Raw genomic sequence first — 27373 nt, forward strand, 5'->3', positions numbered from 1 at the left:
GCCTCGCTATACAGTTAGACGTATATCACTAGGATAAATTAGTGTATTTCACTTTAAGTTTGGTATGGAAAATGCGCTTTTCTCAAACCAAGCCATATAATTTTTCTCGCTGGAAAAGATTCCATTAAGTACTCGCAGATACCTTACAAAAGGCAAAAAAAAAATAAATAAATAAATAAACAAAAAAAAAACAGTTACTGTGGAACAATTTCAAAAATATAAACAATAACAAAATAACTGAAAAAAAGACACAAAAAAACACAAATCAAGTTAACAAAAAGATAAAATATAACAAAAACCAGTCGACATCAAAGAAAACTAGGAACAAATTCATGGATTTCGCAAAATAAATAAACCCGAAGTCTTAAAATACTAACTAAAATGGATGTCAGAACAGAGAGCCTTGAGGACCATAAAACTATACAAAACCTAAGGGAATCAGGAAGAGCATTGAGCAAAACGCTGTATATATGGATTTCTCACTAAAATATTTGGTACGCTGTTCTAGTATCATATTTGTATGACATTATTTCATACTTGTATACGTAAATGACGGAAGCACTTTTTCCTGAACATTATAAGATGAGCAAATGTTCGAGATTTGGAATTCAAAAATGTATGTAGAGAAGGCCTAATTATGAGAGTGTAAGATGCAAGTGTTCAGCCACTGACCATACAAAAAACAGTGTATCTGAGAAGCTTTACAGTCTTAACCCATTCAGGAACAACCTATCTGGCAATACAGATTTGGACATGTAACACACGTTTTGCCTCTTTCATTCCATAAAACTCTGCACACGCAAAACAAATTTGTATGCAGCAAGATATATATATATGTATATATAAAATAGTGTCTGTGAACAGTTGTAGGAAGGAAGATTGTTCACCAACAATTAAGAGTGAGTTCAGTCTCCTCTTCTCACAATATTACCTCTCCTCTGTTAATTTAATTCTTTAAAATCCTCAATATCACATAAACGTAATTACTTATCTACAATCATTCCTTCAACACATCTCATAATTCACAGAGAAAACAACGAGATTCTCGAACATAGAACAAGTGCATGATGATGCAGGTTTTTTGAACTTCCACATTAAAACCAAACTGATATGGACACCAACACCGATCAGGAAATCTTAGGGAAAAAAATTATTTTTTAATACCGGGTGATTTGCAACATTGTTCCAACAACTGAGAGACCAATCCAGATGGCAACAGTGAAGACCAGGTAAATATCAATAGGACTTTTCTTTCTATTGATATCCAAATAATACCTGGGTTAATAATGTGGTTCAAGTAAAAATGAAAATTGTAACCCTCATGAATTTAAATGTACACATCATGGATTTAAATGTACACATCATGAATTTAAATGTACACATCATGAATTTAAAGCTGCAGCTGAAATTAATCACTCCCACTCTGTCTACATTAGGTTTCAGTGTCATAAACTCAAACCAGCTTAGTTCACGGACAAAATACATATTTACATGTATAAAAACACCACAATATAATTAAAATTCTAGTGTGCACAATTCAATAAATAAAAAAAGATGTACATAACATGACAAATGTTTAGTTTTCTATTTCTATCATTAAATATTCTGTTCAACAAAGTCAGCAATGACATGGTATGCTAAATACACAAACCATCATAATGCTAAAAAGAAAAAAAAAGTCTTTTAGTAAAGCAGTTAGGTTAAATTGTTAATTAGCTCTTAACTGATTTGGAAGAACATGTTAAAACAATTGTAAAATTAAATATACGCACAAAGTGGAAGTATTTTTCCATAAAATACACATAAACAATCCTTCATAAACATTTGTTCTACTTGCTATTACTTGTTCCGTTGCTATGTCACATTAAATAATCATTTAGTGCGTCTCACTACTGAGAGAAAAACAAAAGGCATGGCATGAAATGAATGAAAAATACTGAGTGTACAATGATGACGTGAGCTTTGAAAGAACTGAACAGATACATGAATATATAATGTGAATTTTAATGAGGAACCAACCATAAATCCTCTTGATCTACTCCATGGATTAATATGTAGCACATACATATAAGAGAAGACTGATTTATTGCACTTAAATCTGTATGCATAGTGTATCAAATCAGAAAATATCCACACATTTTTAACACATTTGAACACTAGTATTTGAATGGGTGATTATGCCTTAACGCCACACTGGCAAAATTTCAGCCATATTATGGTGACGCTAGTATTTGAGTCCCTGCACATATACAATAAATCTGTAGGTCAGATATTGGTGGTAAATCTTTAAGCTTAACAGACTACATAAAATTCAGTCACCAAACACTCTACCTACTGGCATTTATGATTAGGTGTATACATCATATTCCTATCCTACTTTTATTACTCATGTGGTTTTGATGGACAAAAACATACTGACAGTATACAAGACTAATTATTTTTCTGGATGGACTTCAACTGTTCTCTAAAGCAACACTGGGAACTGTCAGCCAAAAAACTTAGGGTAAATTCTACCGGAGAAATCTTTTCCTGCAACATACGTTAAATTTCGAAGGGCATTGTTCACAATTATGATAATTATTTTACATGTTGATTTCTTCATAAATAAAATCTCATCTTCAAAAGCTTTAACACAGATCAAAGCAGTTATACCTGAATTTTCCCTAAAAGTTGAATACAAACCTCTACGGGAGTTATTATGTCTAAAGACGTACATGTAATCACAGTTTCAAGAGTTCGCATTGTCATTATGCTTTCAGTATACTGACTCTGTATTGTTTTTCCTGTGCTTTTCCTAACAAAACCTGACTTTACAAACAACAACAAGATTACAGATGACCTCAGATTTTGCTTAAACGTCAACAAACACCTTTAATCCACAAGACAATGAGATATGCATAAATAAATGAATGGGTGAGTCTTTCCATAACACAGTAGAGAAACATCAATGGAAAACAATCTGCTGGCTAGACTGTGTCAGGAGTTAATTCCCCTGTTGTCATGGTTGCTGGATTTCTCAAACCTTTAAAATAAGTATAAATAGAGAGGAGAGTTGCAGATGTAACGACTGTTATTCCTATTGCTGATGACACCTGAAAAGAAAGAAAATCTCACAGTATATGAAAATGAATGGAAAAATGATTATAGAACACATATTGTGTCCGAAATAAAAGTTTGAAATTTTAATCCAAATTAGAAATTTAACCTGGAGTGCTACTTTTATAAATATATATGGTCCAAACATGTTTAAATTCATATTATATCTGATCAGGCCATTTACACAGTGTCAAGTTGCACTGTACAAGGGCCATAATGACCATCCTCCAGCTATATTCATTTAAAAGCAAAATTTTTTAATAAACTGTCAATGGTCATATAATTTGTACAAATTCAATTAAGATGTCATCTTGTCATTTCAAGCCAATTGCACAAAGCCAGTTTAGATTTAGGACAGAGTGTGAAATTTAATTTTGACACATATCTGGTAACCACTGGAGACAAACATGAGAATAACTGTCCTGTGTTTACATACAAACAGATGCACACTTTGAAGTTCCTGGGACATGAACTACACGGTATATTGAAAATTTCAATTTGGCTGAAGTCAAAATCCATTTCCGGAATTGACCCCTATATTAGTTATGCCATTTATTCTGCCATTCTGAGATGTGTCTCTTAGGCCTGTGACTTACCGTCATCCACATCCTGTAACGTGTCCAGACATCCAGCAGCTGAATCCTCCAGAGGGCCAGGCTGCAAGGGAGGTAAGCCTCAGTCTTTGGAGACTCCTTACATCTAAAGAAAAACAAACAATAAAAGCAAATTTAGTTATTGTTATTCACTGATTTGATTGATGATTTAAAGGTGTGTTCAAGACTATTTCACTTATACAGCAGGACCCAGCAGAGCCATAGGTAAACCCACGACCATCCGCAAGTTGCTGACAGGCCTTCCCACGTGACTTCCCACGTGCAATAAATAAATTGCAGTGGGTTTGGCAAACTTAACTTCATTACTCAAGGGCCGATCAGCAGGAAATTGTGAGACAACTATACCATATACACATAAATATATACATCAGCTTTTCAAATCTTTTTTATTTCATCTAGATCCTGAATGACATGAAATGTCTCAGAAAGATTGAGAATAGTCAGAGAATAGACAGACAACAGACATGGAATAGATTCCAGTCAGAATGTAGATCTTGCATACATTGTCAAGAAAACAAATTTGCAATAGATGCGACATCTCATCCACCCATTTCTCCCCCACGCCATCTTCTCTTACATCTTAATCTGGAATTCTAATGAGGCCGTGCTTTGCGCCATGTCAAACCAATCAGAAACATGCCCACACATCACTCACAACCTAAGTGCATATGGTTACAAGGCAATACAGTGTGTTTGCATGATGTAAACGAAAACAGCATCATGCATGATGTAAACGAAAACAGCATCATGCATGATGAAAACGAAAACAGCATCATGCATGATGAAAACGAAAACAGCATCATGCATGATGTAAACGAAAACAGCATCATGCATGATGTAAACGAACACAGCATCATGATCATTCTCAGGATACTTTATCTATACATATATATATTTGATCCAGTATCGTCTCTTCTTTTAAGTAAATGACACATGTTAAAAGTTACGAGGTCAAAAAGCTGAATAAGCTAAAGACAGGAATAGAATGAGCGACTTAAAAAGCAGTGGTAGACACAACCATCTCAAGACTGGAGGAGGTATTCAATGTGGCCATACCTGCTATAGAGTTCAGTGAGAAGTGTGACGTTACTTCTCATGGCTCGGCGCGGCACCCTCAGTACACGTAGCACACCCTCGTTAAGTTGTACACCCTCCTCTACCATGAAGGCCAGGTTAAATATTGCCTATAACAAAAAAAAAAAAATCTTCAGTGCAAATTAACAGTGGAATAGAGTTGTTTTACGTTGTTTATAAACGTTTATATGCAACTCAAATAAAACTTGCTTTAAAAATTTTAAGTACATGATTAATCTCAAAATTTGGACGTGCATAAATCAAAAATTCCAAATTGAATACTAAATCAACATTTCAATTAAAGTGTAAAATAAGGCTGATCAAAATCAAATAAAAATAGATTACTTGAAAGAAGCTAAACTTAAAGTGAAATACAATACAGTTTTATTTCTGTCAACTGAATATGATACAATAACTACGTTCGGCACAACATACATGTGGATCTCTTTTTAGCGCAGCCCTGGTGTAAAAATCCACAGCGCGATCTGCATCCCTGTTACCCTCACAGCCATACCAGTGATAATCTCCCATCTTTATTAAAGCTACAACAACAACATGATGTAAGTCATCACATCAATAAGATAAATGATATAAATAATGAAAAAAACACACAAATTCCACTTTTACTCCTATTTTGTGCTGACACTAAACCATTAGTTTGGGACAAGTGGTTCAGATAGTCGTGCAAAATGAACCCCTTTCAAAATTCACGAATTTTTTACTGATATGACAATTACCAATTTAATGTCTAGAGGAAACCAGAGTACCCACAGTGAAAAAACACTACTGGCTGACTCTCCTTTGTGTGACTGTCATATTCATGGAAATTTCCAGCAAACTTCATCCCAGAATGGGAACTGTATTACATAACTGAACTTGTCTCTAGTCTTGTACTGTATTTTACAAAAAATATTGTTGATAAAACAGCTATTAAACTCCCTGATGACTTACCATATGGATCTATGTGTTGTTCTTCTCTCTGAAGAGAGATGTTAAAGCGATGCCATTGACATTCCTTTTCCACATAAGTCACTATACCTTCCTAGTCAAAAAAAGAAAAATATACCATGCTTAATTAAATATTTGCATTTCCATACACATCCCCCCTAATGATTATACACTCTAGAGCACAAAGCACAAAAGTATTTTACTGCGAGTGTTCCCTTAGTCCGACCACTACTGCATCTCTGAAGTTGTAAAATTCAAATTAACACTGTGTATAATCTGCAAAGTGCATTTTTATCATGCTTTGAGAATGAGAAAATAGTATCAAAAAGTCTTCAGACATATGCCATACCTCCATCTGCAATACGATAAAAATTAAGAATATAGCTTTCAGATATGAAATTCTCTATTCTCTAAAAATAATCAGATTGCGAAATTAGCATAAAAAGGTATTTTATTTATTTATTTATTTCATTGGTGTTTTACGCCGTACTCAAGAATATTTCACTTATACGACCGCAGCCAGCATTATGGTAGGAGGAAACCGGGCACAGCCCGGGGGAAACCCACGACCATCCGCAGGTTGCTGGCAGACCTTCCCACATACAGCCGGGCATAAAAAGGTAATTAGACAGCCCTAAACATCTACATGTACCATGCCTCCCATACTAATTTTAGAAACTCATACATGAATTGGGCCGTGGTACTAGCCCTGTTTTGGTTCTGTGTCACTCACCAGTACTGACAAACCATAATTAAGAGTATTTAATAAAAAAATTCCTCCCACAGATAAATGCTGTTGCAGAGCACATATAGATAAAGAGTATTCCTTGCACATTGTGGTTGAATGTATGTTAAAAAAAAACCCAATCAGCTCTAAAAACAATCCCATTATAGTAATCCTAGAGTTCCATCTGTGGCATAAAGTGGGATAACTAACTTACCTGGGAGCAATCAAGAGGAGATAACTCTAACATACAAATTCACTTTGCTGACTTGGAGAAGATGTTTTCATAGTTGTGAATGTGCAAGTCTAAGGAACAGTATGTTACAGAGACATTTTTTTTTTTAATTACATACCTTATTTTCCTCACAGAGAATAGCTAGGTTAAAATTGCCCACTTCTATTCCACTTTCAGCAGCGAGTAAATAATAAAACAGAGCCAGAGGTCTGAAACACAACATTTGATCAAACTCACAAATAGTCAAGCTATTTATAAAGCTGCAGTATTTCACTGAACAATTATACTACATGTAATTACCTGTTTTATTCATCAAATAATTGAATTTCTTGTAGCTCTATTTCAGGCAGAATTGAAAAATTTCCTTCAAAACATCAAGTTCAACAGAAACCATTTTCTAATTGCAGTATATTTTAAAACAACATAAAAATAAAAATGGATGGAAATATAAACACTTACATGTTTCCTTCCTTGTAAGTTTTCAAAGCTTTCCTCAAAACATGGCCTATGTGAGGATTCTTTTCAGCCATAAATCGTGCCCATCTGCCGAAGGAAATAATAAATTTTGTCAAACCATCATGCAAGTGTCATGTGGACACATTTTCTTTTTTCTGTGAGATACTGTAGCAGCATCATTCAGCTCGAGCAAAGATGACCTTTTAGAGGTGGCTAAATTTTAATATGCAACAGTGAAAAAATTAGAAATACAGGGGAATTCTCCTCGCTAACACTTCCCTGTCCAAACTAAGCTGCATAAGGCTTTGTCCAATATTATGTGATTCAGTCATATAACTTTTTCGTTTAGAGATAAACTGCACATAAACACCCTAAATGTATATATCACATTGGGTGCAGGGAGTGAAATCACTTTTCAATGACTTGATGTTAGATCTGAAGTACACCTTTCCGGTATATTGTTGATTGGCATATTACACCATGCTAAAGAATATTACCTACATATGATGGCAATCAGTTTTATAGGCAAAGAAACCCTGAGAGCAAACTACCAGCCTTTTGCATGTAAGCTGTTTGGTCTTTTCACCTGTCCAGAAATCTCATTGAGTATGCTATACATGTGACTGACAAGTCAATACCCACAAACTGCATGTAAGACTACCTGAAAAGTACTACAAAACCCTGTCGGCTACTTATTGCCATTAAGGCTTTGCAAAGGAATCTGTTAATTACCAATTTTTGTCAGTATATGTTACATTAACGCACTTCCTTAGTCAATGGGTACGCTTCCTTCCTTTCTCATTTTCTTGTTTTTTTCTTTCTTATTTGCATTGGCAGTACAACCTGTTTATAAACATTTGACTTCTATGCACTTTTATGTTACACCTCATACAATCAGTGTTAACTTTTGAAAATCAACATGCACTTAAAACTGTACTTAGGTTTAACGAGAGCCTTTCTTTTACCACATGGCCACAAAATGTAACATATCACTGGAGGTGTGGGTTTAACCCCGGCTTTGGCGATTATTATACCCCAGAAACTTTGGTCTCCCCCACCCATAAAACTGACTGCCATTGTATAGCATGATAATTCTGGAATGTAGTGTTAAACAATAAATTAATATTTAAATAAACAACGAGTAGTGACTCACTCGACAGCCATGACAGTGTTTGGGCTTAGCTGGTCTGTGCCCTTTATCAGGAACTGTGACAGGATCACTCCAGCGTCAAACTGGTGACGAGCTGCTGCCCACTCAAAACAACTTAAACGCCTTGTGCTAAGGAGAATAAAGAAGAAAGAGAATCAGGGGGTATTTACAGTGTAACCTAAATCTCCATGTTAAATGTCCAACAGTGAATGCAAGAATACAGAGATATAAAGTTAGTATATTACCTTGTCAATAGTGGGGTTAATATGTCAGTGAATTATCTTGCCAATACTGTGGTTGGGATGCCAGTGTTTTACTTTATCAACAGTGTGGTTGGGATATCAGTGTAGTACATTGTCAACAGAGTGGTTGGAATGTCAGTGTAGTATTTGTTAATAGTATTTTTGGGATGTCAGTATATTGCCTTGGCAATAGTGTAGTTGGGATGTCAGTATATTACCTTGTCAATAGTGTGGTTGGGATGTCAGTATATTACCTTGTCAATAGTGTGGTTGGGAAGTCAGTATATTACCTTGTCAACAGTGTGGTTGGGATGTCAGTATATTACCTTGTCAACAGTGTGGTTGGGATGTCAGTATATTACCTTGTCAACAGCGTGATTGGGATGTCAGTATATTACCTTGTCAACAGTGTGGTTGGGGTGTCAGTATATTACCTTGTCAATAGTGTGGTTGGGGTGTCAGTATACTGCCTTGTCAATGGTGTGGTTGGGGTGTCAGTATTCTACCTTGTCAACAGTGTGGTTGGGATGTCGGTATATTACCTTGTCAACAGTGTGGTTGGGATACTTCCCCGTCAAGTACATATGTCCGAGGTTATGTCCAGCATCAGGATTGCCCAGCTTGAAGGCCCTTTCTAAGAAAGCTGCCGCCTTCGTGTAATTCTTCTCCATTTCCAGGGCATGCCAGCCTAGAGCGCTGAGGGCATTTGGGTTACCCTGAAACATACCAGATTCAGGAGAAATGGTTAATTAAGGAAAGCCTCTTGTTTCCCTGTACCAATCTAGAGGATGGTTCCACAAAGCCATTTCTACCTTAAGTCACAATTCAAAAATCTTGATACACTGCAGCTTAATTTTTCAGTACTGGAAGTTGAATTTTAACACACCTGTCTCAAGATGACATTGATGAGGTGGTCAGAAATTTTCTAAAAACCCCAAAATAACCTTTCTGATATGAACAAGTCATATTCTAAATTGTTAAATTAAGTCAGTATGTAGATAAAATACAAATGAAATAACCTACCCTTTCAGCTGATCTCTCCATCAGCTCCAAGCCTTTAGTTACATTCTTTTTTGTACCTTGTCCCTACAAAAATACAATCATTTAAATGACAAGTACATGTATAAGTATACCTAAACAAAATAACTGATGACCAGCACTAATAATCATTATTAATTATCACACATAAAAAGAAATTGTCATGAGAATACTGTTTTTTTCAAATTACAGTTTCCACTCACCTTAATACTAAAAATAGTACGATGTGGAAAACAAAGCAGGACAGACATTTCCACAAGGGGGATGAATCAATCAGAATAATGCTACAATTAAGCTGATATACAGTAATTACAGTTTCCATTCAGATGAAAAACAGACGAAGTCATACAAGTATTTTGAGCAATAACAAGCAGGCCTGGGCAATGAAGGCCAGAAAATTCTTAAGAGGGTCTGAAAATACCTCACACTACCTGCAAATTACATCAGCAAGCACCTGTTCCAACAAAACCTGCTGCTTTTGTTTTGTTTCGATTTTTTTTCAATTTTAAAGAACAAAGTCTGAAATGAACAAATCAGAGGAAAATTCTCATGCCTGAACAAGAAATTAAAACCAAAAAAAAAAAAGGGCAGATACTCACCCTCATGAGAACAATCCCATAGTCGTACATAGACACTGGGTCTTGCTGTTCAGCTCCCAGTCGGAAATACTCCAGTGCCGCCTGAACATTACGCTGCAAACCCTGACTACCCCAGAAGAGCGATCGAGCGACATATTGCTGAAACAATTCATTTATTTATCTCATTACTTTTTTATGCCGAACTCAAGAATATTTCATTTATATGACAACTGGTTTTGCTGAGCAGTCCATGCCAGACCAGCCTAAAGGTTTTGAGTAGCTAGCCACAAGCGCGCCATTAACTCACTTACAGCTGGCTCTTAGAATTATCACTATGTTTCTCCACTATGGTGGCCAGTTCACTAGAATACTCTTTCAGAATTCCAACTTCAAGCCACAGGCACACCCCAGCCTAACCACTAGCACACTAGTGTCGCATCCCGAGGATATGGTCAGTCATTTGCTATATGCAGTAATTTAATCTTTAAATACACACAGAAACCAAACTAGAAGCTGTAATTTCAGACAGACTGATACATCATTGAAAGTTCCAAAGCTTTTGGGTTTTATACAAAGGGTTAAAAGATGAGAATAAAGACAATCTGCATTGTAGAACAGTATTAAACTGTTAATGGTCATATAACAAAGAGATTAAATAACTTAAGCACTACAATACCAAAGAGGCCCGTTTCACACAGCGCACTTAACGCTACATGCACGTATCTTGTTGATGCTATATCACCATGTTTCACGTGAATGTAGCACTACAAGCGCTTTTTGAAACGGGGCCCAGATGATTATAGCAGTGCACTGTACAGCACTGATTTACCTGCGCTCCCAACACTCCCTGTTTAGCCTGGTGTTTCATCCACATAAAGATGTCCCCTTCTTCATCCGTTTGTTCTTTCATCTGAAGTTCATCAGTTAACCTCACTGACTCTGTCACAATCTGTAACAATGATGATACAATGATTCAGATACATTCATTCAGTCACAATCTGTAACAATGTTGGTGTATCTGACACAATCTGTAACAATTATACACCCATTTTGTAACATTCTATTTCATGATGATCTGATTCTATCACAATTTATAATAATTATACACTTAATCTGTTACAATTTGTAACAATGATACACCAATTCAAAATCTATAAGTATTTATTGCACTGATATCACAATATGCAACAATGATTTAATGTTTCAGTGCCAGTAAGACAATCTCCAACAATCTGAAATAATGTCACATAAAATGATATGAGTGAGTGAGTGAGTGCTTATGGTTTAACAGTGTACTTAACAATTTTTCAGCCATATGACGACGAAGGAATCCTTACAGTGCATGTAATGTGCCTCCTTGTTGCAGGACCCATTTCCAACGCTCTTTTATCTAGTGCTGCTTCACTGAGCCGACTTACGGTAGGCAAGTAAGCAGCCCCGCCCGAGCCATTATATCAATATGGGTCAACCAGTCGTTGCACTATCCCCTTCATGCTGAACGCCAAGCAAGGACGTTAGAACTTCCTCTTTTAAAGTCTTAGGTGTGACATGACCCAGGATTGACCCTAGATCTACTGCTCCCGAAGAGGAAAATGATATGAGAATTCACTGCACCAGATACTTGTAACAATAATATTTGAGGAAATGAAACTTAAGACATATATGACACTGTCTTACATCTGTGTCTTTGTGTATTTCTCTGTCCTCTCTTGCCTGTTCAGCCACATACTTGTAATACACTGAAAACAAATATAAGCATTCACCTTTCTATAAATCCAGTCATTATATTAACTTGGAATAAAGACATACAAACTTGTACCTAAAGTTATTACTATATTCTTGAAGCAGTATGTCATATGACCAACAACAGAGAAACTTTTAACTGACATTCGGAAGTTCAGTAACTAACAAAAGTTTTATTATTCAGAGTAGTAACAGATTAAAGTAAAACCAGCAAATCTGGCCCATTAATGTTAAGAGGTAGAGAAATTATGGTAACCTCCATCAAAACATGAAACAGAACTAACTTGTTTTCTCTTTCTCAGAAACTGCAATCAGGATAGTTGTGCTATGTGAGTTTGAAGGCTACTTATATACAGCCATATTTAGCTTAAATGTGAATTCTAAAATTCACATTTTCAGTATTGTTTGAGAAGTGCACAAAATTGCCTTCTTTGGTGTATATTATATGCATTATTTACCGTCTACTCCTCTAAAATTCTATTTAATAACATGTAGATGATAAAAACTGTTCTGAATACATGCAACAAGGCAAGCTTACACATTAAATCATGATTAAGGACCTTACTAAACCTATCATGAAGAGAGAGAAATTGAGACAAATGTGACGACTCACTAAAAGCCTGTTCCTTGTCCAGTGGAATGCCGTCCAGACCTAGGTTGTGTTTACTAGCCAGGGACATCATGGACAGGCGGTGTCGTTCAAGCGATGCCAGCATGAGAAAAGCGTGGGACTGTAGGCAAAAGTAAAAAGCTTGAAACATAACTTTACAGAATTATTCAATGCCATTGTTTTGTCATATTTTGACAGAATTTAAACAACTTTATTTATTTATTTATCTATTTATTTATTTATTTGAGCATTTGTTTAATGCCATATATGTTTAATGCCATACTCAGCTAGAATGGTCATCTGTTTTTACGAGTGGAGGAAACTGGTAGGTCATATTGGTTGAAAGCAAACTTCATACAAGCCCACACAAAAGTGAACTGTTGATCCCCTCATTGCCACTATTAAGGGCCCTACAACTATGGAAGCAGGGAAAGCTGGGAAAGCTGGGAAAGCTGGGAAATTTAGAAAATTCCCTGTTTGAGAATAATATTATTGACTACATGTCTCATATAACCTTGTGACTTGCCCTTGGTCATTCTTTCCCGGTCTGCTCTCTTTAACCGCATATTAAACAGGCAAATCTGGAGAAGGCCAAAACTTGGCTAATTCAAAACCTCTCCAAAAACTTGCATTGAAAATTTCCATGTAGTAACATGTACTTGTAATTTTGTCATTAATTTTACATCACATCAACATAAGCTTTCTATGGGGGGGATGAAGGATTTGATTCGGCAAAATTAAAAAAAGATGGTAATCAATAGAAGCGGTAAATGTTTTAAAGCTAGTCCCCAGAAGCATCACATGTATGTGTGTAATGACATCAAGACAATGATTTCATGTCTATGTGAAAAACAATTAAATTGCCTTTCATTACTTCCACATTCTCACAATTATCATCATTATAATGTACCAGACTTACCTGTATCTCATCAGACTTCACCCAGAATCCATTGTTCAGTATGACCGACAGCATGTACATGGCATCGTAACTGTCGTAACACGCAGCCTGTTTCAACAGTCTGATCACTGAGGGCACACTTTCCACAGAGTTGTCCTACACAGACAGATAAAAGTTGTTTATGTGACAACAACTAAGTCTACTTGTAGTCTACAGTACAGCTGGATCCTAACCATCAATCCTAGGAGCATGGTTGATCTACAGTACAGCCTAATCCCAACCATCAATCCTAGGAGCATGACTGACCTACGGTACAGCCGGATCCCAACCATCAATCCTAGGAGCATGGTTGACCTACAGTACAGCCCAATCCCAACCATCAATCCTAGGAGCATGGTTGACCTACGGTACAGCCAAATCCTAACCATCAATCCCAGGAGCATGGTTGACCTACAGTACAGCCCAATCCCAACCATCAATCCTAGGAGCATGGTTGACCTACAGTACAGCCCAATCCCAACCATCAATCCTAGGAGCATGGTTGACCTACGGTACAGCCAGATCCTAACCATCAATCCTAGGAGCATGGTTGACCTACAGTACAGCCAGATCCTAACCAACAATCCTAGGAGCATGGTTGACCTACGGTACAGCTGGACCCTAACCATCAATCCTAGGAGCATGGTTGACCTACAGTACACCCCAATCCCAACCATCAATCCTTGGAGCATGGCTGACCTACAGTACAGCCATATCCTAACCATCAATCCTAGGGGCAAGGTTGACCTATGGTACAGCCAAATCCTAACCATCAATCCTAGGAGCATGGTTGACCTACAGTACAGCCAGATCCTAACCATCAATCCTAGGAGCATGGTTGACCTACAGTTGACTCAAGATTAAAGGGAAAAACATTAACATGCTGACCTTTACACGTGTCAGCGGTTCAAATTTTATAAATTGTAGGTCTTGTGTAATGTATCGACATGACTCATTACATATACATTTTCAACAGAGGCTTTTTAAGGTTTTTATATAAGGACAAAAAAGTCAAATATTTCTGCGTAACTTTGTACCCAACATGAAACAGTGATAAATTTACTGCTAAGCCAAAGAACTCGTGTCCGTTTCCATATTATGAAATATTGCCATGGTTGAACAGAGCCGTCCTGTGCAGCGTGAACTTTATAGAAAGCAAAGTGTTACATACAAATATATTTGTCGGCACATATATAACTCTGCCATAAATGCCTCTAAGTAGGCATGTTATTTAATAATTAGAGAAGTAATTTATATTAAACCAAAACATCGTATACTCAAGACGCCGGGTACAAACTTGAATCCCCTGTCCTCATGAGAACGGTGTATACGGGTGGTGGGTCAAAACAATAGGGATCCCAAACAGTAAGCTATTAAAACTCGAATTTTGTGCAAAAATCGTGTACAAGTAAATATGCTGCGGGCCCTCACAGTGTTCATAACAGACATGACGGTGTACAGGAAAATGGTCCGTATGTTGCGTTAAAACATCTGATGATCATGGGCTGAGGGCATGCTGACAGTCCGCCAAGGGTCGGCCAAGGATCCACTTAAAATGGCCAGAGGATCACGTCATATGAAGGTGCATGGGCGGCATATCGTACACTGACCATGGGCCGACCATCAGCATATTCTCCAGCTGCAATGGGTGCAGGATTGATGGTTAGGATCCGGCCATACTGTAGTGCTGCCTCACTGGAACAACATGCCAAAGACATGATGATGCTTACCTGGTCACATTATACTGAAACCAGGCCAACCAGTACTTGGCCTATTCCTCTTATACTCAGTGCCAGGATCCAAGTTTACTGATGTGAAAGTCTTATGTATGTGTTACCTAGGTAGTTATGACTAGGAGTTGAACACCAAATCTATGGCTTTCCAAGCCACTGCTTATTAGGAGGCTAATGTAGTAAAATGGGTGAATAAAACAAACTGAAGCTAACTATCAATAAGGAAAAACACAAATGTTGCTGGGCCTGCATTGTATTACATCAATCTGAACCACAATGGCCAAAAATTTTTTAAAAAAATCAAATTCCATGAGACATTATTTTTCTTTCAACAAAGCAGAAAGGGCATTTTACTAATTATGTACATTGAGAATAGCTACAGTAACAGTACAATAAACGACTTACAGCACAGAGAGTAAAACCAGAGCAGCAAGATACACTGTAGCTGTTAAATGGTCACGTCACCAATGAAATCTGTCCCCTTGTCTATTTATCTCAGTTAAGGTTTCATCTTCACTGTTCATGTAAATGCTAAAATACTAGGAAAGTACATGCCACTAGAACCATGGCTTGAGCAGAATTAGGTAAAAAAAGAATCCAATTTATTAGATAATAGACTTCACTGTTCTAGAATTACTCAAAATGCTGTGTTGTCATCACATTTAACATGCAATAACATTAAAACAGAATGTTCTACTGCAATTACAGGTACTTACTATTTTGGCCACAACTTTTTTATAAATGGCATCTCCTATGTCTTTACGACTGACCATCTGACCACTGAGTATCAGCTGTTTGACCAGTTTGTTCACAATTCCATACTGTTTTGACCGCGGAGCCTCCCATATTGGACACTGATTTCCTTCTGCGGCAAGTTTCTGGTTAACTCTGATGTCATCAAAGAAGTTTGGACACGAAACTGGTGACATAAAATAAAGAACATGGTGAACTCCTAAAATCCTGTCCATGTTAAGAAAAATGTTCTTGATCACTCAACACTCTGGCATTCTCACTGGTCACTTACTCTCCAATCAGGTTATCTTTAATGTCAAGTGTCCTAGCTCAACAGTCTGGCAATCTCATTGGTCACTTACCCTCCAATCAGGTTATCTTTAATGTCAAGTGTCCTAGCTCAACAGTCTGGCATTCTCATTAGTCACTTACCCTCCAATCAGGTTATCTTTAATGTCAAGTGTCCTAGCTCAATTGCCATATTACATGTGCCTCACTTTTTTCACTTGACCATGACGTCATAAAGTTAGCGCTCTAACTTTGATGTGGCTTTTCTTTAAAGCTGATTGAAAAGAACTAATAATATCAATAATGAGATGATGAAATGAATTCAAGTGACTATTAAAATCACAGAAATGTTCAACAAGAGACCACACCTGTAACTGATTGATTTATTTATTTGATTCTTGTTTCATGTCATTCTCTGGAATTTTTTCACTTATACTATGGTGGTCATGCCATTTTATATGTAAAGGACACCGAACCACCTATGGTAAACCACCAACCTTCTGCAACATACTAACAAACTTCCCTATAAATGTATTTTACTCAGTAAGGCATATTCACTTTCTGGTAACCATGGTAACATGCTCTTACCTTCCTGGTCCCGGATTTTCTTCAGAATACGACACTGGTATATCCGGTGTTGTATTTTACTTGTGTAAGTCTGACAGCGCTCTCCTCGGGCGGTTATCCCCAGCTCGAACATTGGGTGATACGGGCTGGGACGAGGAAGCTGTAAACAAGGTAAAAATATGGCATTAGACAACATTTTACTCAGGCCTACATTATCCTTGCTAGCATATATTTTAATCACCAGGTCACATAAGACATGGTTTCACTACTTTATTTTAAATTCTAGAGATTTTCCTGCTTGGTTCTTGGGGCATTTGGTAGCCAGCAGTGCTATGTTGTGTGACTTTTAAAGCTTTATCAAAAATACTTTTGCTACATAAACTACTTGTATTTATTTATTTATTTATTTGGTCGGTATTTTACTGATGAATATTTCACCTATATGATGGTGGCCAGCATTATGGCGGGAGGAAACCGAGCAGAGCTCGGGGGGAACCCACGACCATTTGCAGGTTGATGACAGACCTTCCCACGTACAGTACACTACTTGTAATTCTGACATTTACATTAAGGTATATAAATCAGTTTCAAACTACCTGGCCTGCATAGAAGGCTTTGTTTCTGTAGAAAGTAGCCTTGCCGATGTATCCTTTGAATGAGGGCATCAGCTCTGAACCACCAAAGGTAAAAATGTCCTCTGTGTCATCATAAACAACATCTTCATAAATACTGAAAGCAAAAATAAGCACGAATTACATGAAAATACGAAACAATTGATAATGCACACTCTGAAGGCATTGCTTTTTAAGAAAATGAACGATTAAAGTAAAAATTTATTTATTTATTTATTTGATTGGTGTTTTACGCCATACTCAAGAATATTTCACTTATACGACAGCGGCCAGCATTATGGTGGGTGGAAACTGGGTAGAGCCGGGGGACCCATCTGTAGGTTGATGCCAGACTTTCCCACGAATGGCCGGAGAGGAAGACAGCATGAGCTGGACTTGAACTCACAGCGACAGCATTGGTGAGAGGCTTCTGGGTCATTACGGTGCGCTAGCGCGCTAACCAACTGAGCCACGGAGGCCCCCTCAAAGTATAAAGAATATCTCACCAAACCTTCTTCCTGTAATTAGGCCACACCAGTTTTAGTTCACGTTTTATGAGAGAGACATCAAAAAATGAAATGAAAATAAAATTGAGTGATTGAGTGAGTGCTTGGGGTTTAAAGTCACACTTAACATATGATGACGAAGGAATCATTAGAGTGCATGTAATGTGCCTCCTTGTTGCAGGACAGATTTCACTGCTCTTTTATCTTGTGCTGCTTTACTGAGATGACTTACCGAAGGGAAGTAAGCCGCCCCACCTAAGCCATTATACTGATATGGGTCAATCACTTCTTGCACTATCCCCTTCATGCTGAGGGCCAAGCGATGAAGTTACAACTTCCTTTTTTTTAAAGTCTTAGGTGTGACTCTACCCAGGATTCACCCTGGATCTACCCCTCCCGAAGACACTCTACTAACTGTGCCATCGGGGCTGGTAAAATAAAATTGAAAGTCCACCTTTAGATTTGCCCCATCTTAATATTTTTTATGATTTTCCTATTTTTCAAGGCTTTTCGTTCACATACATGTCTTTAACCATGTTAACAGGAACAATTGCGCCCCAAATTAGATGATCTTGCATTTTTAAAACGCTTAATTCATAACCTCCTCTGCCACTATGAAAAAGATTCATTCTACCCATTAAACAAAAAATAAGGTCAGTGCAACGACTGGTTGACCCGAGGCACCACAGTGAAGCAGAACTGGATAAAAGAGCAGTGGAAATCTGTCCTGCAACAAGGAGCCACATTACATGCACTCTAAGGATTCCTTCATCATCATATGAATGAAGAATTGTTAAGTACGACGTTAAACCCCAAGCTCTCACTCACTCAAACAAAAATTTAAATTGGTGTGGCCTTCCTGTTAACTGACAACTCTTACACTTGTATCGAATGTATCCCATTTGGCAAATTGGTACCCGACAGAGGCCATAATCCTGACCATGATTCACACACGTAAGTGTAAAATTCTAGAGTACGGACTTACATGTCAAGCCAACAAAATAACTAAAAACATAAATAAATAAATAAAAACTACTTGTACATGAACAAGTATCGGCTAAATAATGTATGCAATAGAGCCTACAGAAAATGTTTATACCGCAAGGAGCGATGCAACAAAACTTACTTCAAATATGTGTTCAGTGATTTGTTGAAGTTTTCTCCATACTCCACATCCAATGCCCACTGGAAACAAAAATAAATTTGAATCATAAAATGGCAAATGTTCCCATACATGTACTTGTACACGTCCTGAAAAGTGAACAACAACAACACAATGACCAGTGGAAATAAAGAAGAGCAGTCAGTCACTGGATAAAAGCAGGTTGCATGCACTGTTCTATACCTGTCCTATTGTTCCCATTATGTCCTTTTGTCTCAAGTATAACTTATAAGTCCCTGATGAATATTCAAACAAACAGCTGGGAAGGTAGGATTTGAATTCAAACATAGATTAATTGTTTTTGTGTCATGGATAGGCCAGATACATTTGTTTGTTTGTTTGTTTTCTTCTTTATATATATTTTGGAGTGATATCACAGTGGTGTCTCCTTGTTTGTTCGCAGCACTGCCTCAATGGAATACCATATCAATGACACCAGACATGACACCCCAGTCAGCCATAATTCATATACATATACAGAGTAGACCAGTTCTTGGCTTATCCTATTTAAACCACATTTGCTGAGCTCCAAGCCAGAGAATTGTGAATAATAATAACTAAAAAAAGATATTACTCCCCTCACCGTGCCTGTGACCTCATTGGTCAGACAGAGGCTGACCTAGTAGCAGTATTAGCCAATCATAGTTCTGCTAGAGGTAAGAGATGTAAATGTACCTGTTTTTTCCTGAAACTGAACACCATATGAATCCACTGTAATTTTGGAATGACAAAAGGTGTCAGCACTGCCATTGGCTGTCCACTCCTTAACATAAACTGGATGTGTAATTTTCCTGCAAAAATGAATTTAAAAAAAAAAAATGAACACATTAACAAAATAATAAAATAAGTTATGTTCTTCATGGGAAATGTTACATTATACTACTTTTATTTTATTTTGTTTTATTTATTTATTCATTTGATTGGTATTTTATGCTGTACTGAAGATTATTTCATTTATACAACGGCAGCCAGCATTGTGGTGGGAGGAAACTGGGCAGAATCTTGGGGAAACCCATGACCATCCGCAGGTTGCTGGCTGACAGCCAGAGAGAAAGCCACCACGCTATTTTCAAAGAACATACAGTTTGATGGGAACTGATAAGAATTACAGGACAGGGTTATCACTTAATTAGTACTTAGATCTGAAAACATCAGATCTGAGTACTTAATGTAATGATTTTTGAGGATATGAAATTGATCCATAGATTGTACTCTTTGCTTCCAAGTATTATGCCTATATGATGACTTTTAATGAATGCTTTTGTAGACGTACCTTCAGGATTAAAACAGAGAAGAGGAGAAAGGAACAAATCATTTCTGCTGAAGTGATGCATGAGGCTGCAGAGCCTGGCCCCTGGGCAGTACTCCAGTATGTAAACCCACATGGACACTGTGAAACTGAAACAGAAAATAAAAACGGCTGGCTGAGCGAACAATATATAATTAAAAGCCGCTCTGGCCATAAAAACCTCCACCCCAGCAAAATGTGCAATTCCACTGATCTACATAAACAAATGGACAACACTCTACATTTCTGTCCTATCTCTTAATAAGCCCTGTCAACATTTCAGGAGCTCACCAGTTCATGCAGGTTATGGTGGTGTGTTCTCACAAACTAAGACGGCTAAAATCATAATTTAACTGTACCTATACCAACAGTACTGTTGAGTTTACAGACCTATCTATGCAAGATATGTATATTCAATGTGGCAACTCCTCTAATATGAAAATCACGTCTTTTACTGGCATTTACAAGAATACCACCACCCCCGACAACACAGAGGCACATTATGCACTCTAAGGACTCCTTTGACGTCCTAAAACTGAAACATTGTTAAGTACGGTGTTAAACTCCAAGCACTCACTCACTCTCTCAACCATAAATTTAATCCAGAACTTAATGGAATGGTCCTTAGTCCAAGGCCAAAAATTCATCTAAATGTGGATAACTTTTCCTAAAAAAGTTGTCAAAAGGAGACAGACAGACAAACAACTGCAAAAACTTGACCTCCTTTGCAACAGGTAATAGTATATAATGTAATGGAGGTTACTTTTATTAAACTAATATGACATGCACAGATATGTTATTAATTTATTTATTTAAAATGAATAAATAACACATTTACACCATATTTACGCCACACTCAAGAATATTTCAAGAATTCAAGCTGACCACAGCAACCAACACAGTGAGAGGACAGACCTGTGGAAAAACTATGACCCCTGCAGGTTGTTGAAAAAACGTCCCATGTAAACCGAAGAGGTAGCCAGCACGAGCGGGACTTGAACTCACAGCGATCACATCGGCGAGATGCTCCTGAGGCATTGTGCTGCTCCAGCATGCTACATGTAACAACTAGCCCACGAAGATTATTTAAGTTTTACATTCGGGGGTATTCCAGTTCCATCCATCAATCAAACTGACTCTCACTGTACAAGTGAAAAAGTTCTTGCAGTGAAAACCACATTAGAAAAGCTGTATACCATCCTCAGATACCATACAACCTATTCCAATATCTCCTACACGATGTACATCTAAATGCAAAGATATAACTCACAATTAAAGCTTACACTTTTTTCCAGGCATATGTATGAGTTCTAATACATGTATCTTCTAAGATAAAAACAAGGGATGAACAATCGGAATGTCACTTGCATATCAACCAAGCTGCACAATTTTAGACACAAGACAGAAAATCCCTTTGTATATACAGGCACATCCACTCTATTCCACTGATGTCAAAGTGACTTACTCTGGCAGCTGTGTTGTTCTCTGTCCTTCCAGATTTCTGTCGGTGTATCTGTCAAAATGTCTAAACACTCCGTGAAAGGAGCCAGAAAAAGCTGCTGGATAACGGACAACTTCTACTGTCTCTGAAAAATAACATAACAATACGTCACTAAGCAGCATGCAATAAAGTTATTACCTATTACCAGCGGAAGAAAATTCAAATAAAATTCTTAAATTGTATGGTGCCTTGAGGTAAAGACAGGCATATCTACTCCATTAGGTGGACTAAGCAAGTGAAAAAGAAAATATTCGTGTTACATTAACTGTATATTCGTCTTACAATTACATGAGCATACCAGATGTCCCGAACATGAGAAGAAATCAAATTTTTCTTAAGTAATTACAAACATTTCTAACAACTAGCTGCTTTTATCAAAAGAAATATAAACAATCTGTCTCTAAAATGACAACAAAAAATAAAATAGATAAAAAAAAAATTTTTTTAAAAATATTAACACTTTGTAGTAAATACAAAAAGAAAAAAAAACAAGTAGGCAACAACAGACTTACCTATTTCTTTGGGACAAAATCCAATTTTTGACCAATCGAGCATCCTGAATACACTACTTGACCATGAAAGGCATATTCTTTGATCTGGAGGCCTTATATATGGTGACACCACAGAAGTGTTGTAAGATACCTTTACAAATGCATGTTTATACGGTTCCTTTCTGGCAAGGCCCAGTTTAGACCATCTATGAGAGTCTATAACCCAGGCTCGTATGACCACACGAGACAAAATCTCAATATCTGGGTTGTATCGGTCAGGTCGATACGCATATTTGCCCGCCAAGTGAATGTGGACATTTTTATGGAGCACAGAACTGTCTTTGCCACCTGAACACTTCCATACTTTTCTGTAAATCTTTTCGGATTTTCTTCTCTCAGTGTCAGCTGTAATTTCCACTCCAGTTGTTCTGGTACGGCTGCACCTGTACTCAACAGTCAGAGTCACACTATTGTCAATCACAGTTGGGGAGTTCAAAACCTGGATCAAGTCCTGGTTCCGTAAGGAGTCTTTGCTTATCACAACTGACATCGTGTCTGGCTTGGCTCGTTCATTTTGCTGTGAACACACCACTGCAACCTAGAAAAACAAACAAACAATCAAAATAAAAGAAATAAATAAAGAAGAAAAATCAAAAAAGAAAGACATAAATAAAAAATGTGGCAGGATTACAGATTCCTCACAGATAACAGAACGATGATTTAAAACCTAGCCATGAGAAATACTGTATTTCAACTACAGTTTAGCATTTTGCAAGTGACTGTAATTCTTCAATCTTTTCACATGTTTGCCAGGTGTTTAATTTTATTCTGATGGCATTATTCATTAGCCGACTGATAAAATTATACATTTTGTGAAGCCCTGAAACTGGCCAATCCAATACATGTAGTTTTGTCTCCAAAATCAAATTAAAAATATGCATAAATTGGTTTGAAAGCTGATCTTTCATTTGCAAAAAGGTTGAGGAATTAGGGTTCACATTTTGCTTTATTCTGATTGGTTCATCCACCTATAGGGCCACTTAAGAGGGTTTTTATTAAGTTTGATTAATTTCTTAACAGAAAAACTTAAAGTCTTGCATCAAAAGAATCATTTTAAGACCTTTATGTTTAGGTGCTTCTGAAAGTGCATTTTGACATAAATAACTCTGGATGGAGTGCTTTACATGCCCCCACCACAGCCACCACCACCATCTTTTTCTTTTTTCACAGTTTCTTCAGACATGAGTAGCCTGGGTACTAACTTATCGATTTCAAAAACAAACATAAACTAATACATATTTTATACATATATTTATTCAACTTAAAAATAGGTGACACTAAAATAAATGTGTGGATCTATGTATTATCAACTGTAATCCAATTCAAAACTGATGGTGGAGATATAAGTAGGCACAAACAATTGGACAGGATACATGTCCATGAATACTCAGCAATGTACACCACCAACTGCAAATAATTCAGCTGTAACAACTTACTAGCTTCAGCTCAACTTGATAAGAAATTTACATTGGGCAAAAAAAAAAAAAAAAAATCGATCGTTATTGATAACATAGCACCAGCTCAATAACCCACTGCAATTAACACTATCTGACCCTATCAACAACGGAATGTTAAGATAACCTGCATGGTCATTGCTATTGCCATGTTTTTATGGTTATCGCTATTGCCATGTTTTAAGAGAAGGTAAATAAGGTATCATTATCCACATTTTGTTAACATTCTCAATAGCCCTGTTCTAATTACATGTTTGTATGTCATATCGTTAAATAAGAACCGGTATAAAAAAAAAAAACACTTTCAGAAGTTGACTTTGAACTATTAACTTTCCAAGTCATTGTGAAAGGGTGAAAAAATGTTTTGTATAACTAGTGTGAGGATTTTGTGACTTTTCACACCATCATTCTATATATCTAAAACGCTTTAAACTGACACTTAACTTTAACTGATTAATTCTACATATACATGTATACAAATATACAGGTTTGGGTTTTAAATTTGGGTTGCCTTGAGGTCTGATTAAACCAAGCTATGCACAGCAAAGTCACTGTGACGTAGAGTTATCAAGTTACAAGTCATCGAGCAATGATAAAATAAGTCGATAGGCAACACATGTTACCACTTAAGCTAGCCTGCCACGTTGTTGCACGTCAAGAAGTCACCGTGTACCTAAATCAAAGATTGTGCGTGTAAACAAACCAAAACTGTATTGACGACTACAAGTTTCAGCAGTTCTGATGCACACAAATAATGACAAATAAATTGAGGAAGATGTCAATTTTTAAATTCTCTGCAAAATGCGGGAATTTTGGGACTACGAAACAAGAAAAGTTCGCTAAAAACGGGACCGGTGATTCCGCAAATGCCTACTATCATGAAAACCTACATGGCTTCAACTTTGCATTACTAAAACTATAACATAGGATGAATGTCAAATATTTAGTGACTGATGATATAAAGAAATGTTTATGCACTGCTGTAACGCCTTACCTGGGTTGCAAACACCGTCAAAAAAGCGAAGAAAGCGCAGCGTGTTGATAAAGTTTTAACCGAACCGCCATGTTGCCGAGATGAAATGACGTCGGCAAGTGGAGGGAATCCCTTCGAACTGTCAAACTAGGATAAAAATAGACCATTGTCAGACAGTCTGATTGGTTGGTCTACGTGTATGTCACCTGCAAGAGCTGTTGCGATCGACTGTTTTTTTTATTTATTTATATATGCATCTCAAGACAGAGGAACATACATATTTGTACATATATTCCAGTCTGCCATATTCTTTGCCACTGAGCATAAGATATTAATTATCATTATGTTGGGGGGTGGGGGGAGGGGGGTAGGAGCATTTTTTCATGAAATGTAGGAAAACTAGGAAAAAAAAAAAAAAAAGATATCTAATATAGACAAAGCGAAAGCCGCCTGCTATAATAGATTGTAGGCGTATGGTTAATGGGATTTGTTTTTAAACACAATTTCGCACACTACTATCCTATTATTTCCACTCGCGGGGTGGTATTTTAGCCGGTATATAGATTGTCTATACGATTGTAGATCTACATATATACATCCGTTCTTCCCATGCAGCTATACAGATAAAATTCGTCTCCAGACATCATATCATGGCCTTTCACCAATTAATATGATATGACCTCCATTTGCCACGAGGTTTCTCTCTCTGAAACTTTGCCATGTGTCCCAGACGTGGGAAAGTTCGTTCGCATTAAAACAGTTTCATGCAAACATATAACTGTTTCGCCTACCTAAATGTATGAAGCCATAAATTAATGAGGTTAAAAAGTCTTTGAATACATATTTTAGCACCAACCAAACTGTCATGTTACATTGAAGATTGACATGTATGCACAAAGAGCTTTACAGAGATTCGAACTCACGCTTTCGCGCATGATACCATCGAAACATATCGATCGAATCCATGCGGGTTTGAGTGTGCAATAAAGGTGAAACCGATGTATGTATGTATGTATGTATGTACATATACGTGTGCACGTATATGCATGTATACTTGGGACGTGTATGTACGAGTGTGTATATATAAGCCTCCGATAGGTGTAGCCTATACCGTGATATGAGGGTTATATGAATAGGTCTGCCCAATATGTTATGCATGTATACCGCCTACATAGGATAAAGGCCTCTGTATGCAACATTTAACTTTTTACCTTTTTATGTGCATTTATGCTATACACTGCTACCTCCTCTAAGTAAAAACATTCAATGGTTTCCCATTATTCGATTCTGCAACATACTGCTCTCTATAGACTGCCTTGGGTGATACTACAGGTACACAAAATACCGATGACACGTGATCTACATCATGATTAATACGCTCAAAAAAAAAACGGTAAGTTTTAACAGAAAGTCTGTTGTCTGAGTCATGCTACAATGTATTCTGTTTACAACACAACATTCTGTCAAAGTCAATACAATATTATGTTAGTCTAATAGAATCATTCAGATGAATTCATAGAATATGTGTGCTATATTTAACAGAACAATTTGCTGTATAATAGCAGAATACATTTTAGCATCACTCAGACAAAAGACATTCTGTAAAATTTAACAGATTTTTTTTAGTGTAATATCATCATACTGGTCCCTATATAGGCAACTATCGGGGTAATAATAAACAGCATCATATAGATGTGCAACAGCCATTGCATCCAAGGTATAATGGGCCCCTACATGACTGCATGGGCGCAAGATCATATATAGATTTCAATTTAATATATATAGATATATATATAGTTACAAGCCGTTGTATACAGTTTCAGCTATACTGTTTTGTCAACCGCTTAATAATTGTCACCAAGAGGAGGGCCAAAAGTTCCCTGTACAGGCCAGGTTTTCAGCTCAAAGCCAGAGAGGTGTCCTACAAGCGATTGAAAGACTAGCGTCTCTATAACCGTGCACTGTAGACCGCGGCCCGCTCACGCGGCATCTTTTAGCAAAAAACAAAGATTCTGTGATCACGACACAATGTTCTCGAGTAGCATAAAGATTATGCAATAACTGAAATTTCTCTATATACGTTCAGCTCAGTTTGTTAGCGCGCTAACGCAGTGTAATGACCCAGAAGCCTCTCACCAATGCGGTCGCTGCTAGTTCAAGTCCAGCTCATGCTGGCTTCCTCTCCGACCATAAGTGAGGAGGTTAGCCAGCAACCTGCGGATGGTCGTGGGTTTCCCCCGGGAACTGCCCGGTTTCACCACAATGCTGGCCGCCGTCGTATAAGTGAAATATTCTTGAGTACGGCGTAAAATATCAATCAAATAAATAAATAAATAAAATCTGTAAACGTTCACGTTTTTACAAGAAATTGTGTGCTCTTTCTAACATTATGGATAAGTTTGCTGGCATTCTAATGAGCAGTGTTCGATTCAACGCATTGCACATGCGTGCAAATACATATATATGGTCAAGGCAGCCAGAATTTGGCGACATGGAGTCACGTATATTCTGATAGCCTGCATTTAATATTAAGGGATTAGTGTCCAGATTCATAATTTATTC

At 37.1% G+C, this 27373-nt stretch overlaps 1 protein-coding gene across 1 annotated transcript; it reads right to left on the reverse strand.

Annotated features, from left to right (window-relative positions):
* Positions 1-205: 205 nt before the first annotated feature.
* LOC135466007 (protein sel-1 homolog 3-like) lies at positions 206-25746 on the reverse strand. The gene is made up of 25 exons (XM_064743392.1): positions 25735-25746; positions 24833-24958; positions 22346-22922; positions 21798-21918; positions 20318-20442; positions 19720-19835; positions 19009-19067; positions 17362-17494; positions 16787-16925; positions 15895-16097; positions 13428-13562; positions 12512-12629; positions 11833-11894; positions 10985-11104; positions 10177-10314; positions 9563-9625; positions 9075-9255; positions 8301-8418; positions 7151-7234; positions 6810-6900; positions 5736-5826; positions 5220-5326; positions 4767-4894; positions 3693-3795; positions 206-3092 (listed from the first exon to the last, which is right to left on the reverse strand). The coding sequence occupies exons 1-25, from the start codon at positions 25744-25746 to the stop codon at positions 2967-2969; spliced, it is 3276 nt and encodes a 1091-aa protein (XP_064599462.1). The 3' UTR covers positions 206-2966.
* Between the last annotated feature and the right edge of the window lie 1627 nt (positions 25747-27373).

The sequence above is a fragment of the Liolophura sinensis genome, chromosome 5 (genome assembly GCF_032854445.1).
Source record: "Liolophura sinensis isolate JHLJ2023 chromosome 5, CUHK_Ljap_v2, whole genome shotgun sequence".
Lineage (NCBI taxonomy): Eukaryota > Metazoa > Mollusca > Polyplacophora > Chitonida > Chitonidae > Liolophura > Liolophura sinensis.